Source organism: Elephantulus edwardii, unplaced genomic scaffold (assembly GCF_000299155.1).
Source record: "Elephantulus edwardii isolate Elephantulus edwardi_28Jun2011 unplaced genomic scaffold, EleEdw1.0 scaffold00001, whole genome shotgun sequence".
NCBI classification, from domain to species: Eukaryota; Metazoa; Chordata; class Mammalia; order Macroscelidea; family Macroscelididae; genus Elephantulus; species Elephantulus edwardii.
In genome coordinates, this window is record NW_006399751.1 from 486,274 (window position 1) to 505,682 (window position 19,409).

The following is a 19,409-nucleotide window of genomic DNA, read 5'->3' on the forward strand; positions in this document are numbered from 1 at the left end:
AGTTTTTGCCTTGAACATCCCCAGAAATTAGCTTGTATTTTCTAAATGAAACATCGTAATTTTGAGTATCAGCAAGGCTCACTTCAAAAACACGATCCTTGAGTCTATCAGGTGCAATTTTGATTCCTTGAGTCTTTGTGACGAGTGTCTTCCCAGTATTTCTTATATTGATAGTGCCTTTACATCACATTAATCTTTCTTAGAAAATGGATCAACCACTTTCTTCTTGGCTCCTTTTTTGCCACCGAGTCTTATGATTACCTTCTACATTAAAGTAGGATGGCAGTCTTAATATCATATTTTTAACTAAATATGAAAATGAATATGTATATTGGTGTTAATGGCTACTAAATTCTGCAGTGAAATGCTTAGTTTCCTGAAAACCTTTTCCTGAAATTATGCTCAATGTGGCTGCTTTCCTTTGTGATATTTAATATTTATTGTTGCATCTTTATCCTGAAACAAAACGTCTTTTTCTTTTTCAAATTCTGCTCTTTACAGTCATAATTGGTAACATTTCATATAAGTCATGTAGTACTTACTTTGTGTAAAGAGGTTTAATTTTTTTTTTCTTATAAAAAGGTTTAAACACTGTCAAAACTCAAAGGGATTGTTGCTTGCTTGTGGTGTATATTCCTGCAATTATATTTTCTTTAAAGGTATGATTAAGAAAACAAAAGAACCTATGTAATACAAAGCTATACAGTATTGGACAAAACCTAGCCCATTTTTCTTATCATAGACTTGAAAAATTATATACTTGGCTTTGTTTTTTTTTAAATAAAATTGTTTAGCCCTGTATATATGTGTGTAATTTCCAATTTCTTTTTTAACACTTTCATTTAAAAATAGCTTTAAACTCAGGAGAAGTTGCAAAATAGTAAAGAAATGTCCTTAATGCCTTCTTACACATTCTGTAGCTTCCCTCATTGGCAACAGTGTCTCTTTATTTTCAGAGTTATAAATTATCATATAAAGACACTTGTGGTACAAGTGCTTTATCTCCTTAGGTACATTGTTTCTCCATTCTCCCAGTTTCCAGATAAGATCATTCAGAAGCATGTGCCTCACCTAACTCTCTGACATATTTCTCCCTAGCATCTTGAAAGAGATACAAGCTTTATTTTCTTTCTTTTTTTTCTTTTATATTTCTTACATTAAAAGAAACACAATTTTGTTGAATATTCACATTTATGTTTCATGTGTATTTTGGTGATGTCTGAAAACTTGAAAAGCTTTCACTTTTTAAAAAAACATTCTTTTTCTCCCCCTTCTAGCCTGAAAATGAAATTTCTTCAGATTGCAATCATGTAAGTATGGATTTTATGTACTTCACCATATGTGCATTATATATGTGATGACAGATTTTTGGGATGTTTTTCTTGTTGCTCTAGGAAACTTTATGTTTTCATAGGATAAACTTTGGTAAAGCACCATGGTAAAATCTTCAGATACCTCTCTGTTGTAGGAACCAGCAGGTTTTGCTAGATTATATTTATGTCCTTGAGCTTAAATTTCTCTTCAGTCACAGCTACCATATCTGCTTAGTAAGTTTACAGCTTTTTTTAGACACACATGGATACTTTATTTTGAAGAAATTCTTTTCTTTCATCATCAGTCATCTCTTAATATGCCAAGCATATAATGGTGGGAACCAGAAACAAACGAAGACAGACCTTGAAGATAGAGATAGGTATTAGAGTTAGCAGATAAGAATTCCAGTAATAGAGCAGATAAGAACTCCAGAAATAGTATGATTGATAAAAAGCATTTAATTGGATATATACATATATTATGTAAAGTCTTACATTAAAAGGATACTCTCTGGATATCAGGTCTGTTCTGGAAGTAAGTAATCAGTGCTTTATAGAAGTCTTTACAGGGTTAGGGGATTTTCATTGGTAGGTTGATATCAAGACAAACTTAATGGTGGAGAAATAATACTTGATCTGAATCTTCAAAGATGAGTTGACAGGAGTCAACTCTGCCTTCCAGGTGATGGGAAAGGGAAGAATAAAGAGGCAAATTGATTATTAAGGTTGACTGGAAGATCTAGGTAGGTCAGAGATGAAGGTACTAACTAAAATAGCAAGAGCACTAGAAGAAAACATGGACAAAAAGAAGTTGTTTTTTAAAACATGTTATCGCTTTTAAAAGATGTAAAGAAAAGCATTTGTAAATCTGACTGCATTAAAATTGTCTCCAAAAGCAGTCAAATGAAGAAAAAACACAGTTGAAAAATGGGTATATTCTTTAATAGAATCTGCGATTAAACGTACAAGACTGTTCTCAAGGAAAGAAAAAGAAATAATGTATTTTTCCTCATAATTAAAGGTGAGGAAATGAATAAAGTGTTTTCCTGTATCCAGCTCGCAAATACAAAAAAAAAAAATTTGATAAACACATGGCTAGCAAAGGAATCACTCTGTCGCCCAGAAGTCTAGAAACTGACACAAATCCAGTTCATCACCTGTTTATCCTTAAAGTTTAGTTGGAACATCCAAAATAAACACCACTCCACTGCTGTAGAGTTAATTCTAACAAAGAATTTGTAAGAAGATACACAAATAGGGAATAAACACATGAACAGTTGTCAATAGTTTGTCACTGTTGTTGTGTACTGTCGGATCAGAACCATCTTGTAGGTGACCTTCCAGTGGATTTTCAGAGCAGTCAACTGCATGGGAGGAGCCTGCCCGTCCTTCTCTCGTAGAGCAGGGGATGGATTCTAACCTCATGCTTTTGAGTTGGCAGCACAACTTCTTACCACCAAGCCGCCAGAGCTCCCTAGTTCATCGTTGACTTCGTTGTTGTTGTTGTGAGCCTTTGACTCAGAACCTACCCATAGCTGACCCTCCAGCAGGTTTTCAGAAACAGTTAATCACACAGATGGCAGCACAGTTTCTTACCACTGGGCTACTAGAGCTCCCTAATTTGTCATTAGGGAAATGAAAATCGAAACCACACTGAGATAGCACTGCACGTGTGGTGGTGATGGTGTTCTGTACCACTGAGTCAGAACTGACCCAAAGGTGGGTTTTCAGAGGCAGTAATAAATCATATGGTAGGAGATTGCTTATCTTTCTACAACAGAGTGGCTGGTGGATTCAAACCATGTACATTTGCGTTGGCTGCATAGTTCCTTACCACTAAGTCACCAGAGCTCCCTTGTACGTGCACTAGGATTGCTATAATCAAAACAACCAAAAGTAGCAAGTATTGGTGAGGATATGGAGAAAATAGAATTCTCATACATTGCTGGCGGAAATGTAAAATGGTGTAGCTGCTGTAGAAAACAGCAGACACGACCCAGCAGTTCCTCTCCTTAATATACACCCAGGAGAATTGAAAACGTACGCTCACACACAACAGAAAGCATAGACATGAATATTTATACGGCGTTATTCATAATAGCTAAACAGCAGAAAAATCCCAAATGTCCATCAGCTGATGGATAGATAAATAGTGACACAGCCATACAATTATTTAGCAATAAAAGATATTGAAGGATTGATACATGTTACAACATATTGGAGCCTTGAAAACCAGACACAGAAGACCATGTATTGTATAATCCCATTTATATGACAAATCCAGAATTGGCAAATCCATGAAGACAGAAAGAGGATTAATGGTTGCTAGGGACGAAGTGGGGTGAGGGAGGAATGAGAATGACTGCAGATGAGTATGGGTTTTCTGTTTATATAAGAAAATGTTCTCAAATTAGAAATAGGTGATATCACACAACTTTGTGAATATATGGAAAAACTATTGAGTCATACATTTTAAAATGATGAATTTTATGGTATGTTCCTTAAATATCAATAAAAATGAAATAGAAGGTAAGAGAGATAGAATGCTTAGCGTTTGACAGTATTATCATAATTGAGAGGAATCTTTGTTTGTGAGCGGAATCCTGTTATAAAGAAATTTATGCCCATCGTAATAACATGTCAATTCCCAAATTAAAATTTAAAGACTGTCAAATGATATAAATAGCTGAGAAAGAGGAGATCAGTTTCTTACCTACTCACAGCTTGTTTTGTATTGATAATATTTCTGACATTTTTTTACTTCTGTATATCTTGAGCTACCAGGTAGCTTTACTTCCCCCACCTTTTCTTTCTTTTTTTTTACATTTTATTGTTTTTTTGTGTGTACCATCAAATCGGATCTGACTGGTACAGGAGGAAATTGCTCCTCCCTCTCCAGCAGAGCATCTGGTGGATTTGAAATGCATACCTCTGGCATTGCAGTGCAGCTTCTTGCCACTAGGCCACCAGTGCTCCCTTTCCCCCACCCTTTCTTAAAAGAAATGGTGATATATCAGAAATAAATCACTTAGAAAAGAAGAGAGAGGGAGTAATACTTTGGTCAGTCTTTGGCTTTCATTTATACACGCACAAGTAGAATCATCTGAATTTTAAAAATAGTAATAAAAGAATTTTGTTTTAATTTCAAAATTTAGTGGTCATGTATTAATGGTGTAATTAATTGGTAATAGTTATTTCATAGATAAAAGTGTATTTGTCTAAATTCTAACCATATCTTTTGAATTATTGGATTCATCTCTATTTCTGAAGATGTAAGAAAACTGAGATTTCTTTTAATCAGAACTAAGTTTCTCCTACACTGTTTCCCAATTTTGCCTGCATAGCTTCTTTGTTTTATCTATGAATATATGGCATCTTTATTTTAGTATCTTTAACTTAGTGTATATGTGTTTTATCAGATTCTGTGCGATGGAATCATATTTATAGCAACTGTTGATGATAAATTTAATATCATTCTAACTGGAGATTTTTCCTTTCTTTTGTACTTAGTTGTTATGGAACTATAAATTGAACCTAACTACAGATCCCAAATTTGAATCTGTGGCAAGAGAAGTTTGTAAATCTACCATATCAGAGGTAGGTAGTAAAGGAATTTGGAGAGCTTTTAATGGCTTACAAGAGAAAATGAAATAAAATCTGTGGATGAGACTACTCATAAAAGAATCAGTGACTTTAATCTTTAAAAAATTTTAATCATAAAAGGACTCAGTGACTTGACTTTTCATGGAATTCATGTCTAATATTGGTTGAAAGATAGGAGGGAAGATGTAATTAAGTGGTCACTTTGAGTAGGATGCTGTTGACATTGGCATATTAAAAATCAGACTCTTTTAGAGCCCAGAAAAAACTTACATATTTCTGTATGTATTATAACACTTATGTTATTCCTTGCTTACCTTGCTTGCACGTGTTTGTGGTATATCTAAGTGGTGTTCCCCCTGGAGTCCTAGGAATCGGCTTCATTTTTTGTCTATGCAGCTAAGTTAGTTGAGTCATAGAAGCGTATTCTTCAAATAATAAGCGCATTATAAAAGAGTATGTATATTCTTACAAAATAGATATAGAAATATAGTAATAATAAAAATTATCAAAAGTTAATGGAAATTTAAAAAATGATCTTAATTGAATGTCAACAAACAGTGAAAATCTTAATATTTGCTAGTTTGTTCTTTTTTCAAACAACTAACAGGAATTCCAGGAAGCCAGAGATTTCTGCATACTAGGGAATCACAGAGAAACATTACTATTGTTCTACTCCAGAATCAAGAGTATGTGCCATTGAATCAAAACCAACTCATAGCCAACCTTCTATGGCATTTTCAGAGTCATTAAATAGCATGGGAAGAGAATGCTCATCTTTTCCTGTAGAACATCTGATGTATTTGAACCATAGACCTTATAAATGGTAGCCTATCTACAAACTCTTTGGCTTCAGTTTGAACTTGCATGGCTAGTTGATGATTTGTTCCACAATCAGCACCTGGCCTAGGAATGTCTGTGTTTCATTGACTATGCAAAGGCATTGGACTGTGTGAATCACAACAAATTGTGGCTCATCTTGAGAAGAATGAGAATCCTAGGACACCTGATTGTGCTCTTGTGAAACCTGTATACTTGGACCAAGAGGCAGTTCTTAGAACAGAGCAAGGAAACACTGCATGGTTCAAAATCAGAAAGGAAGTGTGTCAGGGATGTGTCCTGTCTCTAGATCTTTTCAGTGTTCTGCAGAACATATTGTTAAAGAGGCTGGACTTTATGAGGAGGAATGTGGCATCAGGATTGGAAGAAGACTCCAAAGTGACCATAACTGACATCCAAGCAGATATATGCACACCCATGTTTATTGTGGTTTTGTTCACAGTAGCAATGAGTTGGAAACAACCTAAGTGCCCATCAACAAACGAATGGATAGAGAAGCTGTGATATATTCACACAATGGAATACTATGCTGCACTGAAAAACAAGGAACTCTTGCAATATTATCCAAAATGGGTGACCCTGGAGGACATTATGCTGAGTGAAATGTCTCAGTCACAAAAGAACAAATACTGCATAGTGCCACTGTTATAAAATAGGACTGACTGACATTGGGGTTAGGGGGAGACTGAGAAAGATGGGATAAATAATGTATGCTGGATTGAAACAGATGAGGGAGAAAACTGTTTAAAACGGATATGTGATTATGTATTATTGTCATAACAGAAGTCCAGAACAAAAGCTGCATAGTGGAATGGACTTGGGGAGAGGGATTGTGTAACAATGAAAGAATTTTTCTTTTTCAGAGAGAAGAGTGTACTGGGGTGGCAGGCTGGGCAGGGAGAAAAGTGCAACAATGAATGAGTGGAAACCCAAAGTCTCTGTAAATTTTCATTAAAATTAATAATAATTTTTCTAAAAGAGCTAATGGAAGATCAGCTCTGAGTCTGCTTAAAAAAAATAAAAAAAGAAGACTCATCTACAGCCTGCATTATGCAGATGACATAATCTTACTTGCTGAAACTCGGGGTTGGGGTGGGGGGGGGGCTGAAGCATTTGCTGCAGAGAGTCAGGGACTGTAGTTTATAATATGGATTGAAGATGAACATAAAGAAAACAGATTTTTGACCCCTGGGCCCATTGGCGGCATCATGATAGATGGAGAAGAGATTGAAATTGTTAACAGTTTCAACTTGGTCAGTTCCACAATCAAAACTCTGAGCACCAGAAGTCAAGAACTCAAAAGATGAATTGCATTAGGAAAGTCTGCTGTCACGGACCTCTCCAGAGTGCTGATGAGCGAGGATGAGACTAAAGTGAGTGTGACCCAGGCCATGGTCCTTGCAGTTACTTACTAGACAATGACCAAGGATGACCTGTAAGAAAGAAAGATTGATGCCTTTAAGCTGTGGTGCTGGAGAAGAGTATTGAACATACAGGAAAACTGTCAGGCCTGTCTGGGAGAGAGTAAAACCAAGCTGCTCCTTGGAGGCAAGGATTTTGAGATTCTGTCTCACGTACTCTGGGCGTGTAGCTAGGAGGGATCAATCTTTGGAGAAGGATATCATGCTTGGAAGGATCAAGGGACAGCACAGCAAAGGAAGATCTCTGAGGACATGGATTGACACAGTAATTGGGGTAGTAAGAGTAGATTTGTCAGAGATAGTGAGATTGGCTCAGGATAGAGCAGGATTCAGAGCTGTTGTGCATTGGGTCACGAACAGCATCGATAAGCTCATCCTTTTGACAGTTTGATTTACTCCAAGACTCCTTTTCCCATAGCCCTTAACCAAGATACTAACCCACCAAATAAGCCCTCAGCTTGTATTCCTTCTATATCTCTTTGTGATATAGAAGTTTTCTTTTTAAAATCAAGTCTTTAAAAAAAGACTACATCCCTGTGCTTCAGTAATATCTCACATGATTGAAATGAATTCATTTTAGTCATTTAATTTCTTACTGAGACACTAATTTAAAATGTTCTCTTGGTGTTTTCTTTTATTACTGGCCAGTGTTGGGCCTTGTGTGAATATGTCTCCATTCGAGATCTGTGCCATTAGTCCTGCTCTTTATACTTTTTTCCCCTGTGGTTGCATTATAAATGCTGGAATTTTTGAGTTATTTTTCCTTTCCTCCCCTTTAAAAACTCATCTCTGTTCAGCCTAAGGAAATCTTCCCCTGGACGTATAATTGTAGTTTTCTTAGGCATCACAATTTAATAAGATTATCCTACAATAATCATGTTCACCTTGACTATAATGTGAGACTATTTCCTTAAGTTCTTAGGTTTCCAAACAAGGTTTTCTGTCTTGCACTGAATTTTTGGCTTTGTCTGGATTTGATAGTAGAGTTATATGAAAAGAAGAGATCTCGTTATCCAAAGCCTAATTAGTGTGTAGCTGTATCTTTTGGAAAAGGAGGCTATATTTGTTTTGCACTGTATGTTACGTTTGTTTAAGGGAGAGACTGTAGGACAATAGTCTACCTCTATTGTTTTTAAAAAACAAAACACTCCCTTCTAATTTATATTTAAAATGCACATTTACATCTGTCTCATTTCTTTTGTTAAAATTGTTATTTTGGCTTGTTTTTAATTTCTTGAAGTACATTAGACGTTCCCCAAATAATCTTTTCTGTTCTATAGCTCAAGCTTAGAAACCTATAGGTTGATTTCACTTTTTATATCCCAACTGAAGTATTTTGGGTCTAATTTGCTTAATTACCATTTGTGGTTTGGAATATGCTTTGCAGTAATACTAACCATATGGAATCACTCTGCTTGATCTACTAGATCATATGTCTAAGCCACACAAATTAAGTTTGCCCTCCCCTTCCCAAATTTCTCGCCAGACTGCACTAAACATCATTTTGAACATGTTTCAGTTCCAGACCACAGTGGTTAAGCTTGAGTTCTGTTCAAGCCCATAGTTAATTCAAAACACATTAATACCATGTCAAGAAGTAATATAATGGCTTCCCTTTTCTCCTCCCCTTGGCCTTGAGGTTTACCTAATAATAATTTGCTATGGAGTTTGGCTTGGGCCATGAAGCTAGGCTTGAGTTCTCCACCTGTTTTCCAGACCTGCTCCCTAGATCCATCTCCTCATTGTCTACTATAAGCAAGGACCATCCAAAAGCTTTAAGTGTTAAAAAAAGTCGTCTTATTCCATTTAGAAATCATTCTATCCAAGCATTTGGTCATGAATTTTCTCGCAAAACATGCTAATCACGTATTTCCTAGGCGTAACAAACTCAGTATATACGGCACACTATTTTTTCACTAAAGCAGAAGTATTTCTAAATATTTTCCTTTCAAGTAGGCAGTCTTTTTCTCTCCCAGATGGAGAAATGAATGGAAATGAATAGGAAAATAAGGGATTTTCTCTTTCATGACAGTTGCTTGGTGATATGCTCATGAGATATTTGTGTAAATCATCCACTTTGTTTTGACCAGATTAAAGAATGTGCTGATGAACCTGTTGGGAAAGGTTACTTGGTTTCCTGCTTGGTGGATCACAGAGGTAACATCACTGAGTATCAGTGCCATCAGTACATCACCAAGATGACAGCCATCATTTTCAGTGACTATCGGCTGATCTGTGGCTTCATGGATGACTGCAAAAATGACATCAACATTCTCAAGTGTGGCAGCATTCGACTTGGAGAAAAGGTATCTATCTACCACATTGACTTCACCAAAGGGATAGTAAGAGCTCGATGAACGAAAGCTTTATGGAAACTGCATGGGGAAAATCTAGGCTGGAGGGAACCTTAAAGTTAAACTTCAAGAAATTATTACCCAGTAGTGCCAAGGATGCATTTCATCTATTTAGATAACAAAATATATCACTCCTGTGTCAGAGAATAGAGAAATTAATATCTGATAAGAATAATACTGTCTTTGAAAATACTAGACCAGTTAGTGGTTCCCCTGGAAAGATTTTTCATAGTCTTATAGGGAAAGTACTTAGAGTGGGAAAGGCTGGAGTTCTGTTACTGTTCTCGGGATCAAACAGCTATCCTTCCGTTAACACCTAAACACCTGGCCATTGTACTACCAGGCATCCGCTTTACTACTACCATAAAGATTTTTAAAAATATTGTTAAACAAATTCACCAGTTACCCTGCAGCTTTGAAGGGGAAGTATTTAAATTGTAGAAAATATGGAGATATGTGAAACTACTTTTTATAGGAATGGGACTCTGTAAATAACATTATTATTGTTTTCTCAGGAAAACAAAAAAAGAAGATAAATACCTAACATGTTAGTTCCTCCTCAGTTATATCTGATCTTTTTTTATTAGCCTCATATCCAGAGGTCACTGTAGAATTTTGATCTGATCCAAAGTAGTTGCTTAGCAAACATGAAAGACGTTTCTAGGAAATAATGGATGCTAGTGGGAGAAGTGGCCTGATGTGTAGCATCGGAGATTAAATGCTGCTCCTCATTAATCCACTCTTGGGATATACATCATAAAACCTGTCGATTGTTTTGCCCTCTGTTTATGCACTGGACATAGTTCATAGACGTCCCTCACTGACAGAAAGGGGGCATGTGGTGATGGTGGAGTCTAGAAGCTGAGCAGCCAATTCACATGAAAGGTTTAGCACTGTGATTCAAACCCAGAACTTTATATCAGCACAAGCTTCTATCCCTTTTCATTGGCACCTCTGAGAGCTCTGTAAGTTTTACAGAAGGTTTTCAGGCAACTAAAGAAAAGACTAATTTTTATAATGAAGATAGATTTTTTTTCCCTTCTTTTCTCTGCTAACTCAAGTGGAGGCACAAAAGCAGCTAAATTAGCCTGAGAAGTGAGACACTTATTTGATTTTATTTAAGGTATTGAAAATTATACCCAAACCTAGACCTTGCTCTTTTGAAAACCTTCACATTAGCATAGGAGACACACTTTCTGAAGGCTTTGTCACGTGTGTGATCAGGACTCCATGATATAGAGCAGACTACTGTGACTGTCTTCTCTTTGTAACATGATGATCACTGATTATGTCACAGTAAAACCTGTTTTCACTTGCATACCTGAGACTGAAATAAGTCTATAGCAACTGAAATGATTGCAGAAAATAGTACTGCTAAGCCTAAAAGCATGGTAAAACTGGAGACTTTTTTCCCCCAGCCTTCTATAACAAAAATTTCTATGGCCCATCAAACTGTACATTTGTATCATTTTTATCTTTTGATACCTCCACCCATTAGGTGTAGTTTCTGCTTGTCTTGGGCCCCAAACTTAGTTCCAAAGGCCTTCTTTTTTGGGACAGTGAGATAAACTTGTGCTGATACTTCAAATCATCCTGAAAAATTTATAAAATAACCACCAACCACAGAAAAGTTTATGAAAAATTTATGAAATAACCACCAATCACAGAAAAGAACTGACTTGTCAGTTTTTAAATTTACTGCTATGGAGGCTTGAACATTCTGACCGGCTTTGAGGACAACAGAGGTCATGATTAATCTATTATTATTCTGACACTCTATGAATATGTAAATTTATTACTTTTAAAACATCATTAGCCTAAATGTTAACATATATAAATTGTAGAACAAAGAAGAACTTAGAATTTTGTTTTCCTAAGTGAATTTTTTCCATTAAAAGACAAATCTTCAAAAGTTAAATTGTGGGGAGTTCTGGTGGCCTAGTGGCAAGGAGCTGCAACTATAATCCCAGAGGCGCACGGTTCGAATCCACCAGATACTCTGCCGGGGAAGGAAGGACAATCTCCTCCTGTAACAGTCAGATCTGATTTGACGGTACACGCACACAAAAATTTAAAAAAAAAAAGTATTAAAAAAAAGTTAAATTGTGCCTAATTTATGTAATCTGAAGAGAAATTAAAATATGATACCTAATAAAAGAACTTAATTGCAGGCGTGCACCACATGATTGCTATTTTTATACTCTTCACTCAGTAGTTAATGCCATTTCATCTTTCTCTGATTTTAATCAATTACTTTGAGTAATGGAGACATTCTTTTTCCTCTTAGCTAGGGAGGTAGACTGCAAAGGATGTGATTTGCCATATATATAAACTTTGGAACAGAGACTAGCTTGTAGCAGAAATAAAACCTGAGTTTTTATGTACTAATCTGAAAGAAACCCATTAGACTGGTAAAAATTCAACTATTGGTGGTAGCTTGAGGAAAACAATTCTGTTATCTCATTAGAGAGTTTCCAAATCATGTCCATTTATTGAATCATTTGATCTTTGTCTAACCTGTGAATTGGTAACTTAACTCTTCAAGCTAACTGATTTTATTGCTTCATAGTTAATATACAAGTATGGAGAATAGATCATCGCCCTTGCTAGTCTTAATTTTTGGTAGTTCGCCATGTAATCTTTATGGTCAGATAGTTACATATATTTCAGCTATATGACTCACGTGGCCTGATTTGTAGCATCGGAGATTAAATGCTGCCCTTCATTAATCCACTTTTGGGATATACATCATAAGACCCATCTATTGTTTTGCCCTCTGTTTATGCACCGTGACATAGTTCATAGATGTCCCTCACTGACAGAAAGGGGGCACCGGTGGTGATGGTGGAGTCTGGAAGCTGAGCAGCCAAACTAAAAAGCTAAGTTACTGTAAGGACTGAGAAGAATTCCTAAAGTAACTTAATTTGAAGAAACTATCTATCTGAAAATGACAGTGAATGGAAACATCTAATGGAAGTGATATAATCTAACATCAATATGTGGTGCCACAATTGCTGTGATTAAAATTAAATCTTAGATCCTTAGAGAGCTTTCAAACCATGCTGCTGCTTCCCTAAATATAATAAGAAGCAAATGGAGCCATTAAGGAATGTAATAGCCCTAAATATTTAATCTTACTGGTGGCATGTTTAAAACAATTATAAGCCCTCAATATACAAGGAAACACTTGGTAGACTCATTACATGGATATTTTTTTTTCTTTAACTGTCTAATGCCAGTATTAGAATCTGAATCTAAAACAGTCAATTGAGTCAATTATACTATTATTTTTAACCTATTTTTGATGCTTGAGAAGACTGATTCTCAAGGTATGGTCCACAGCCACCAATCAGATCCTCTGATAAAAATACAGAGTTCCTTACAAGAGTTACTTACAAGAGTCTTGTAAGTAAATATATGGGGTTTTTTTTGTTTTGTTTAAAATTTATTTTATTTTATTATTTTGTGTGCGTGTACTGTCAAATCAGATCTGACTGGTATAGGAGGAGATTGCCCCTCCTTCCCCGGCAGAGCATCTGGTGGATTCGAACCGTGCGCCTCTGGGATTGTAGTTGCAGCTCCTTGCCACTAGGCCACCAGAGCTCCCCTATAAATATATGGTTTTATAGACTTCGATTAAAAGCTGTTGGCCATATCCATACCTTATTACAGGCTACTGAAAGTTTGTATTGAGTATTTTAAATGTTATTAATAATGCTAATATTAATCTCATGGATAAATGTAAAAGGGCCAGTGGTAACATGGAGAAGGCCAAGTCTGGGTTCTGTCTGCTTTGTAAAGAGAAACTGTCATATCAATAATATCCATAGCAAAACAAAACAAAACACCAATAATATCCATAGCACGGTGCATATAGCTGCATGGTCAGACATGCCATCATCCCCCCTGTACTACTATAGCTGTTTCTACCAATCATTGGGTCCAATGTTTGTTGCAAATTCACTCACAGACATTACTTACAGTTGTGGAATTTACTAGGGAAATAAGTTGGTCAGTGAGGAAGGCAAAGAATATCATACAATGCAATACAGGCTTAGTTCAGTGGTCTCAAGTCAGATTAACAACAACACACAGTTCCTTAATTAGTGAAAGTCCAGATTCAGGTCAGCAGCACAAATATTCATCTGGTTTCTTCAGTCATCCAGCAAAGTTTATCAACTTTTAACTGGGGCTCCACTTCCAGGGTTCCTCTGGCTATACCACGCCACAGTCTCTTCACCCTCTCTCTACCACGGTCTCTACACTGACAGTGTCTTCACAGTCCCCCACAGTGTGGAAAATGCTCTCTCTTATATTGGGTCCCATAGTTGTTGATAATTTTTAAGACCATATGTCCACAGTTAAGGTAGCTGGAGACCATGCCTTCCAATGAGGGCTAACACAATGGCTAGAAAAGCCACTTTTCAAGGGTTCTGAAACCACAATAATATAAAGGACCAGTAAGTATAAAATTTTTTGTTACCTTTGATTTGTTTTTCCTTTGCAATGTGGAAACAGATTGGCCTTGCCCAGGTGAGCCAAAGTCATGAAAGCTTACAGTTCACTGAAAACTGTGGAAGGGGAAAATAAAGAATCCTTGAATACAGATTCCAGAAATTTTTTCTGGAATTTGTATCCACTTTCCTCCTCTTTACCTTTTTCAAATTTCTTTACCCAAGTTAAGATTTGTTCTTCCCAAAAACCTTTTTTATCATTCTAAGTTTTTAAGCATTAGATGGGATTCTAGTCTTTAAGTCACTTTATTTTTTTTATATACTCTTAATATATCTTTATACTAATGCCAGCATACTATCTTAGGTTCACTCCCTTTTCTTTCATAGGTGATAAGTAATTTTTGTATTTCTATATACTATCCTGAACCTTATCCTTTTTACTTCTTGGAGTGAAGTTTTTCCAGTCCTTCCACAACAGTAGACAGAAAACTGTTTGCTATCTTTGTTTCTTTTTTTCCTTCTGTTCATGATTATTATGTTGTATATATAAATTATAGCAACACAAGATTTAAATATGTGTGAACTGTAGCCAGAGTGCTCCTTAGAAGCTAGGATACTGAGACTTTATTTCATACACAGTGAGCATAGGAAGAGTCCATCTAAGAAAAAGACTTTCTTTTCTTATCCTTTCTCCTAGCATATTGATCACTAGTCATTTAAGCACCATTTATTCAATAAAGCTAGGAATTTCATCTTTACAACCTGCATCTATTAGTAAGAAAGACAGCCCTACCTTCTATTGTGCATCCCTCTCGAATGTTGGACTTACTTCATTTCTTAAAATATTTTTCTGGTATTTTGAACTTTAAAATGTTCCGTTTCCTGCTTCTAGTGTTAATGATACTTTATTTTCATAAAACAGAAAACAGTTGCAGTTTTCATTATAGGCAAACAAAAAGATTAGGAAAAACAGTTTCTTTAACTTTGGAAGATGATTGATTCCTACTTAATCTCTTGACAGAACGTCAGTAAGCTAACAATGTTAAAGGGATTCCCCCCTCCTCTATTTTTTTTTTTAATCAAGTGTTTCTTTGGCACTCATTGTTGTGGGAGTTTTAAGATTTGAGACATCTTTGTGATTTTTAGGATGCACATTCACAAGGTGAGGTAGTGTCGTGCTTGGAGAAAGGCCTGGTGAAAGAAGCAGAAGAACGTGAACCCAAGACTCAAGTCTCTGAGCTCTGCAAGAAAGCTATTCTCCGGGTAGCAGAGCTGTCTTCAGATGACTTCCACTTAGACCGGCATTTGTATTTTGCTTGCCGAGATGATCGGGAACGGTTTTGTGAAAATGTGAGTCAACTCGGATGCTTTTAAAATACACTTTTATGCTATATCCTCAAATAATATAAATTACCACAAATCCTCTGAGATGGAACATGGAGTTGGTTCCAGAGGAACAGAAAATATTAATAGATGATTACCTTGAGTGACTTAGCTTTTAGTGCACATTTCTAACAGTTTCCACATGTTATTTTTTTTTCTTCTCATATAATTTCCAAATTTCAGTTCCTGGAAGACTGCTTTGTCTAGACTCATATTTTACCTTGAACTCCTACTTGCATGTATTCTATGTCTAAAACTTTGCTACACACACATCTAAACCCAAAGCCACTGCCATCAAGTCATTTTGAGCTCTTGGCAACGCTCCATCAGGTTTCTGAGGCTTTAGGTCTTTATGGAAAGCAACTGCCTCTGAAAGAGTAACTTCAACCGCCTGCCTTTACTTGAGCAGCCCAACAGGTAGCACACTATCATCAGAGCTCCGTACACACGTGTGTGTATGTGTGTGTGTTTGCTGAGGTGAAGCCTGCAGCTAGTGGCGAACTACATGCAGATCCTCTAGGACAGCTTTCTGACACTTTAAATAGGAAAAGCCTCAATTCTTACAGCCAGGGAAGCAAAAGGTCTAAGATACACTCCCACTCTCCCCTCTGTTTTGAAGTATCTGCTGTCACCAGCAGAGTGCTGATAAGTGACAGAGTCATTTTTCCAAAGGCTCGGTTATACTCTTGAAAACTGGTGGCGAATACCCAGCATAACTGCTTTACTTATGAATGTAACGTTTGTATTCTCTCCTACAGACACAAGCTGGTGAAGGCAGAGTGTATAAGTGCCTCTTTAACCACAAATTTGAAGAATCTATGAGTGAAAAAGTAAGTATTACTGTGAAACAAGCCAATATCTGATTCATACCTCAAAAGCTTTTGCAAAATCTCTCAAGCAATCTTTCTTTATGTTCATACCAGAATATAAATGACTGATAATCTTTACCCTTTTCAGAAGTATTATACTTGGATTTTGGTGTTGAACCAAATTATATCTGGAATAAACAAAGAAAATGAAGTTCTAATTTTTTATTTTTTATCAAGATGCCAGTTAGTTAGAAGAGTAAAATTAGAGAGTTTTGTATCAGAATGGCTGACACCAGCTCTGTGGCCTCAAGAAGCTTAGGGTAACTGATCACGCTGAGAGCAACCCTTTATCTCAGGAAGCTCAGGGTAACCAGACTAATGTGTTTCATAGATAAGTGGTCATTTTAGTCTCCAGCACTATCTGCTTACTGTTAGTTTTCTGTCTATAGATTAATGCAGGAATCTTTTCCAGTTGTTAAAAGTAATTGTCTTGGCTTTGCAATCCTACCATTGCTTTCCTATGTTGCTGAAGAAGTGTTTGTCACTTCAGTATCTTTTCCTGTTACTGCTGAATTGCAGTATTTAAAAAGGATGAACTAGAACTTCCAAACTGTTAGGCCTGTTGTCACTCATTTACTCCTGCCTCTTGCCACACTAGTTTAGCACTATAAAGATAGACGTTTTGATAACAGCCACAGTTGTGGGCATCTTTAATGTACTTGGTTGTAATAACTCTCTGTGTCTGCCTTAAAGACACATGTAAACAGCTGAACTTTAAATGGCTTTGCAAATTCTCTTGCTGCATTCTTTCCTCAGTGTCGAGAAGCACTGACAACCCGCCAAAAGCTGATTGCCCAGGATTATAAGGTCAGTTATTCATTAGCCAAGTCCTGTAAGAGTGACTTAAAGAAATACCGGTGCAATGTGGAGAACCTTCCTCGGTCACGGGAAGCCAGGCTCTCCTACCTTCTAATGTGTCTGGAGTCGGCTGTACATAGAGGTAAAAAATGTATCTTTTTATCCTTTTACATTCATATTCTAAAGATTTTTTCTTTATCTATAAATGCTAAGTTCCCTCTATATTGACTCCGTGCCTTCTCATTTAAAAAGGAACCTTTCTTTGTAAATAAGCCTCTAAAAGCCATATCCATAAAAAGACTTGTTATCCATAAACTTGTTGAAGGCTCTACCTCATAGCTAAGAAAATCCCCAGTTTCATTTCTCTTTGCTTTTTGGCTTAAAGAGAAAACGAGTATATTGTTCCAGTCAATTATTTTGAGTTTTTTAGTGGTTATTTTGCAACATTTTAGGATTTTCAGGTTGCTGTATTACTAAACAATTGCTCTCACAGGATCAGACCCATAAAATGACTTCTCAAACAAAAAGTCAGACTTTGTTTGATATAGGAACCAACTAGGAAGCACTGTTGGTCAGGGTTGTCAGCTACAGGTTGTGAAGGTGAGATTCCTGGTTTGTACTGAAGAAATGCTGCGGGACAATTGACTATTGATCAAAATGCTAAGTAAAAGAAAAACTCAATATACTATGTAGAAAATTGTGGTGAACTCTTAAACTTGAAAAGTAGTGAACCAGCAACTAGAGACAATTGTCTTGGGTTGAATATCACAAAAGGGACATTTTGGAGGCGATTTGAAACTTTTTATTGTTACTGAGATATTAGGCAAACTTCCTAAAATGGAAAATTGATGTTTGTTGATTGTTGATCCCTTTGTTTCTTTTTAAAATATTATGTTTATGTTTTTAATCTGTAAACTAAGAACAGAATAAGACTTGAGTAAATAAGTGAGCAGAGGGTATGGATTATTAAATAATGGTATAAATGATGCTGATACTTAAAAAGATGAAAATTATTGGTAAAGATTTGGAGGCACTGGAACTACCCCATGCTGCTGAAGGAAATTTAAAATGGTACAATCACATTGGAAAACAATTTGCTATCTTCTTAGACATTTACTATATGACCTAGCCATACAGTCATAAATATTTAACCAAAATAATAGAGTTTATTTTTGTAAACTCTCATCCATACAGTAAAGTGCTTTACCCCAAACTGGAAAAAACCTAAATCTCCATCAACAAGTTAAGCAAATTACTTTATAGTGTAATACATATAATTGAAAAATGCTACTAAGTAGTACCAAGAAAATGAATTGTTGATTTATGACTGAACCTCACATTGGTTATGTTGAAAGTAATGAAGACTATTGTGAAGATGACTGAGGACGAAATACTGCTTCATTCTGCTGTACTTAGTGTTGCAATGAGTTAATGCCAGCCCATTGGCAACGAGTGACCACAGTAACTATGTGATATGTGATTAAACATGTAATTCTAATCTGAATATTCCTTCTCCATAATATTACCACTTGTCTCCTAATTTAGGGCGACAGGTGAGCAGTGAATGCCAAGGAGAGATGTTAGACTACCGACGCATGTTAATGGAAGACTTTTCTCTGAGTCCAGAGATTATCTTGAGCTGTCGGGGGGAAATTGAACACCACTGTTCTGGATTACATCGAAAAGGACGAACACTGCATTGTTTGATGAAAGTAGTTCGAGGGGAGAAGGGAGACCTTGGAATGAACTGCCAGCAGGCGGTAAGGATATTTTTATATTGTCATTTTTAATGCCATGCTTTATCAACTAATGAACCACTTCTTAATTCTGTCTCACTTTGCTTTATCTAGGACATTTTTGTGATCACAGTGATCATAAGATATTAAGAACCAACACAAGGAATAATAGTTCTTCAGGTATCTTCTAGTAAGAATGTGGAATTTTCTACAGAGTCCATGTTTGCATTTATATAGTTTAAATCCTTTGTTTTTTAGAGTTTCTACAGAAAGAATAACTGGCTAGATTTGATGTACAGATTTTGAATGAAGAAAACAGATTCTTGTGAAATTGATCTCCTTTTTGTGAGTTGATAGTGTTGGTTTTAGGAATTCTGGTGGCCTAGGTGTAAGTAACTGTGCTGCTAACTCTAAGGCAGAGCTGTTCAAATCCACCACCTGTTATGCAGGAGAAAGATGGGCCTCTCCTCTTGTGAAATTTATTGCCTCTGAGAACTTGCTGGAGGGTATGATATAGGTCAATTTCAATTTGACATCACAACAGAACCATGATAATATGACGGTTGTACATAGAAAGGACATAGCCATTCTTTCACCTCCAAGCTTTACATTCAGTTTTAGATAGTGGAAAAAGAATCATT

General features: G+C 36.2%; 1 protein-coding gene across 2 annotated transcripts in view; it reads left to right on the top strand.

Moving 5' to 3' along the window:
• GLG1 (golgi glycoprotein 1) overlaps positions 1 to 19,409 on the top strand; it is a 124,755-nt gene that overhangs the window by 74,239 nt on the left and 31,107 nt on the right. The window contains exons 2-8 of one of the 2 annotated variants that reach the window (XM_006878609.1): positions 1,278 to 1,310; positions 4,824 to 4,910; positions 9,265 to 9,480; positions 15,129 to 15,332; positions 16,124 to 16,195; positions 16,991 to 17,174; positions 18,578 to 18,792. In XM_006878609.1, the coding sequence (XP_006878671.1) occupies positions 1,278 to 1,310; positions 4,824 to 4,910; positions 9,265 to 9,480; positions 15,129 to 15,332; positions 16,124 to 16,195; positions 16,991 to 17,174; positions 18,578 to 18,792 (1,011 nt within the window). The remainder of the gene's footprint in view (positions 1 to 1,277; positions 1,311 to 4,823; positions 4,911 to 9,264; positions 9,481 to 15,128; positions 15,333 to 16,123; positions 16,196 to 16,990; positions 17,175 to 18,577; positions 18,793 to 19,409) is intronic. The other variant, XM_006878610.1, reaches the window with a different exon arrangement.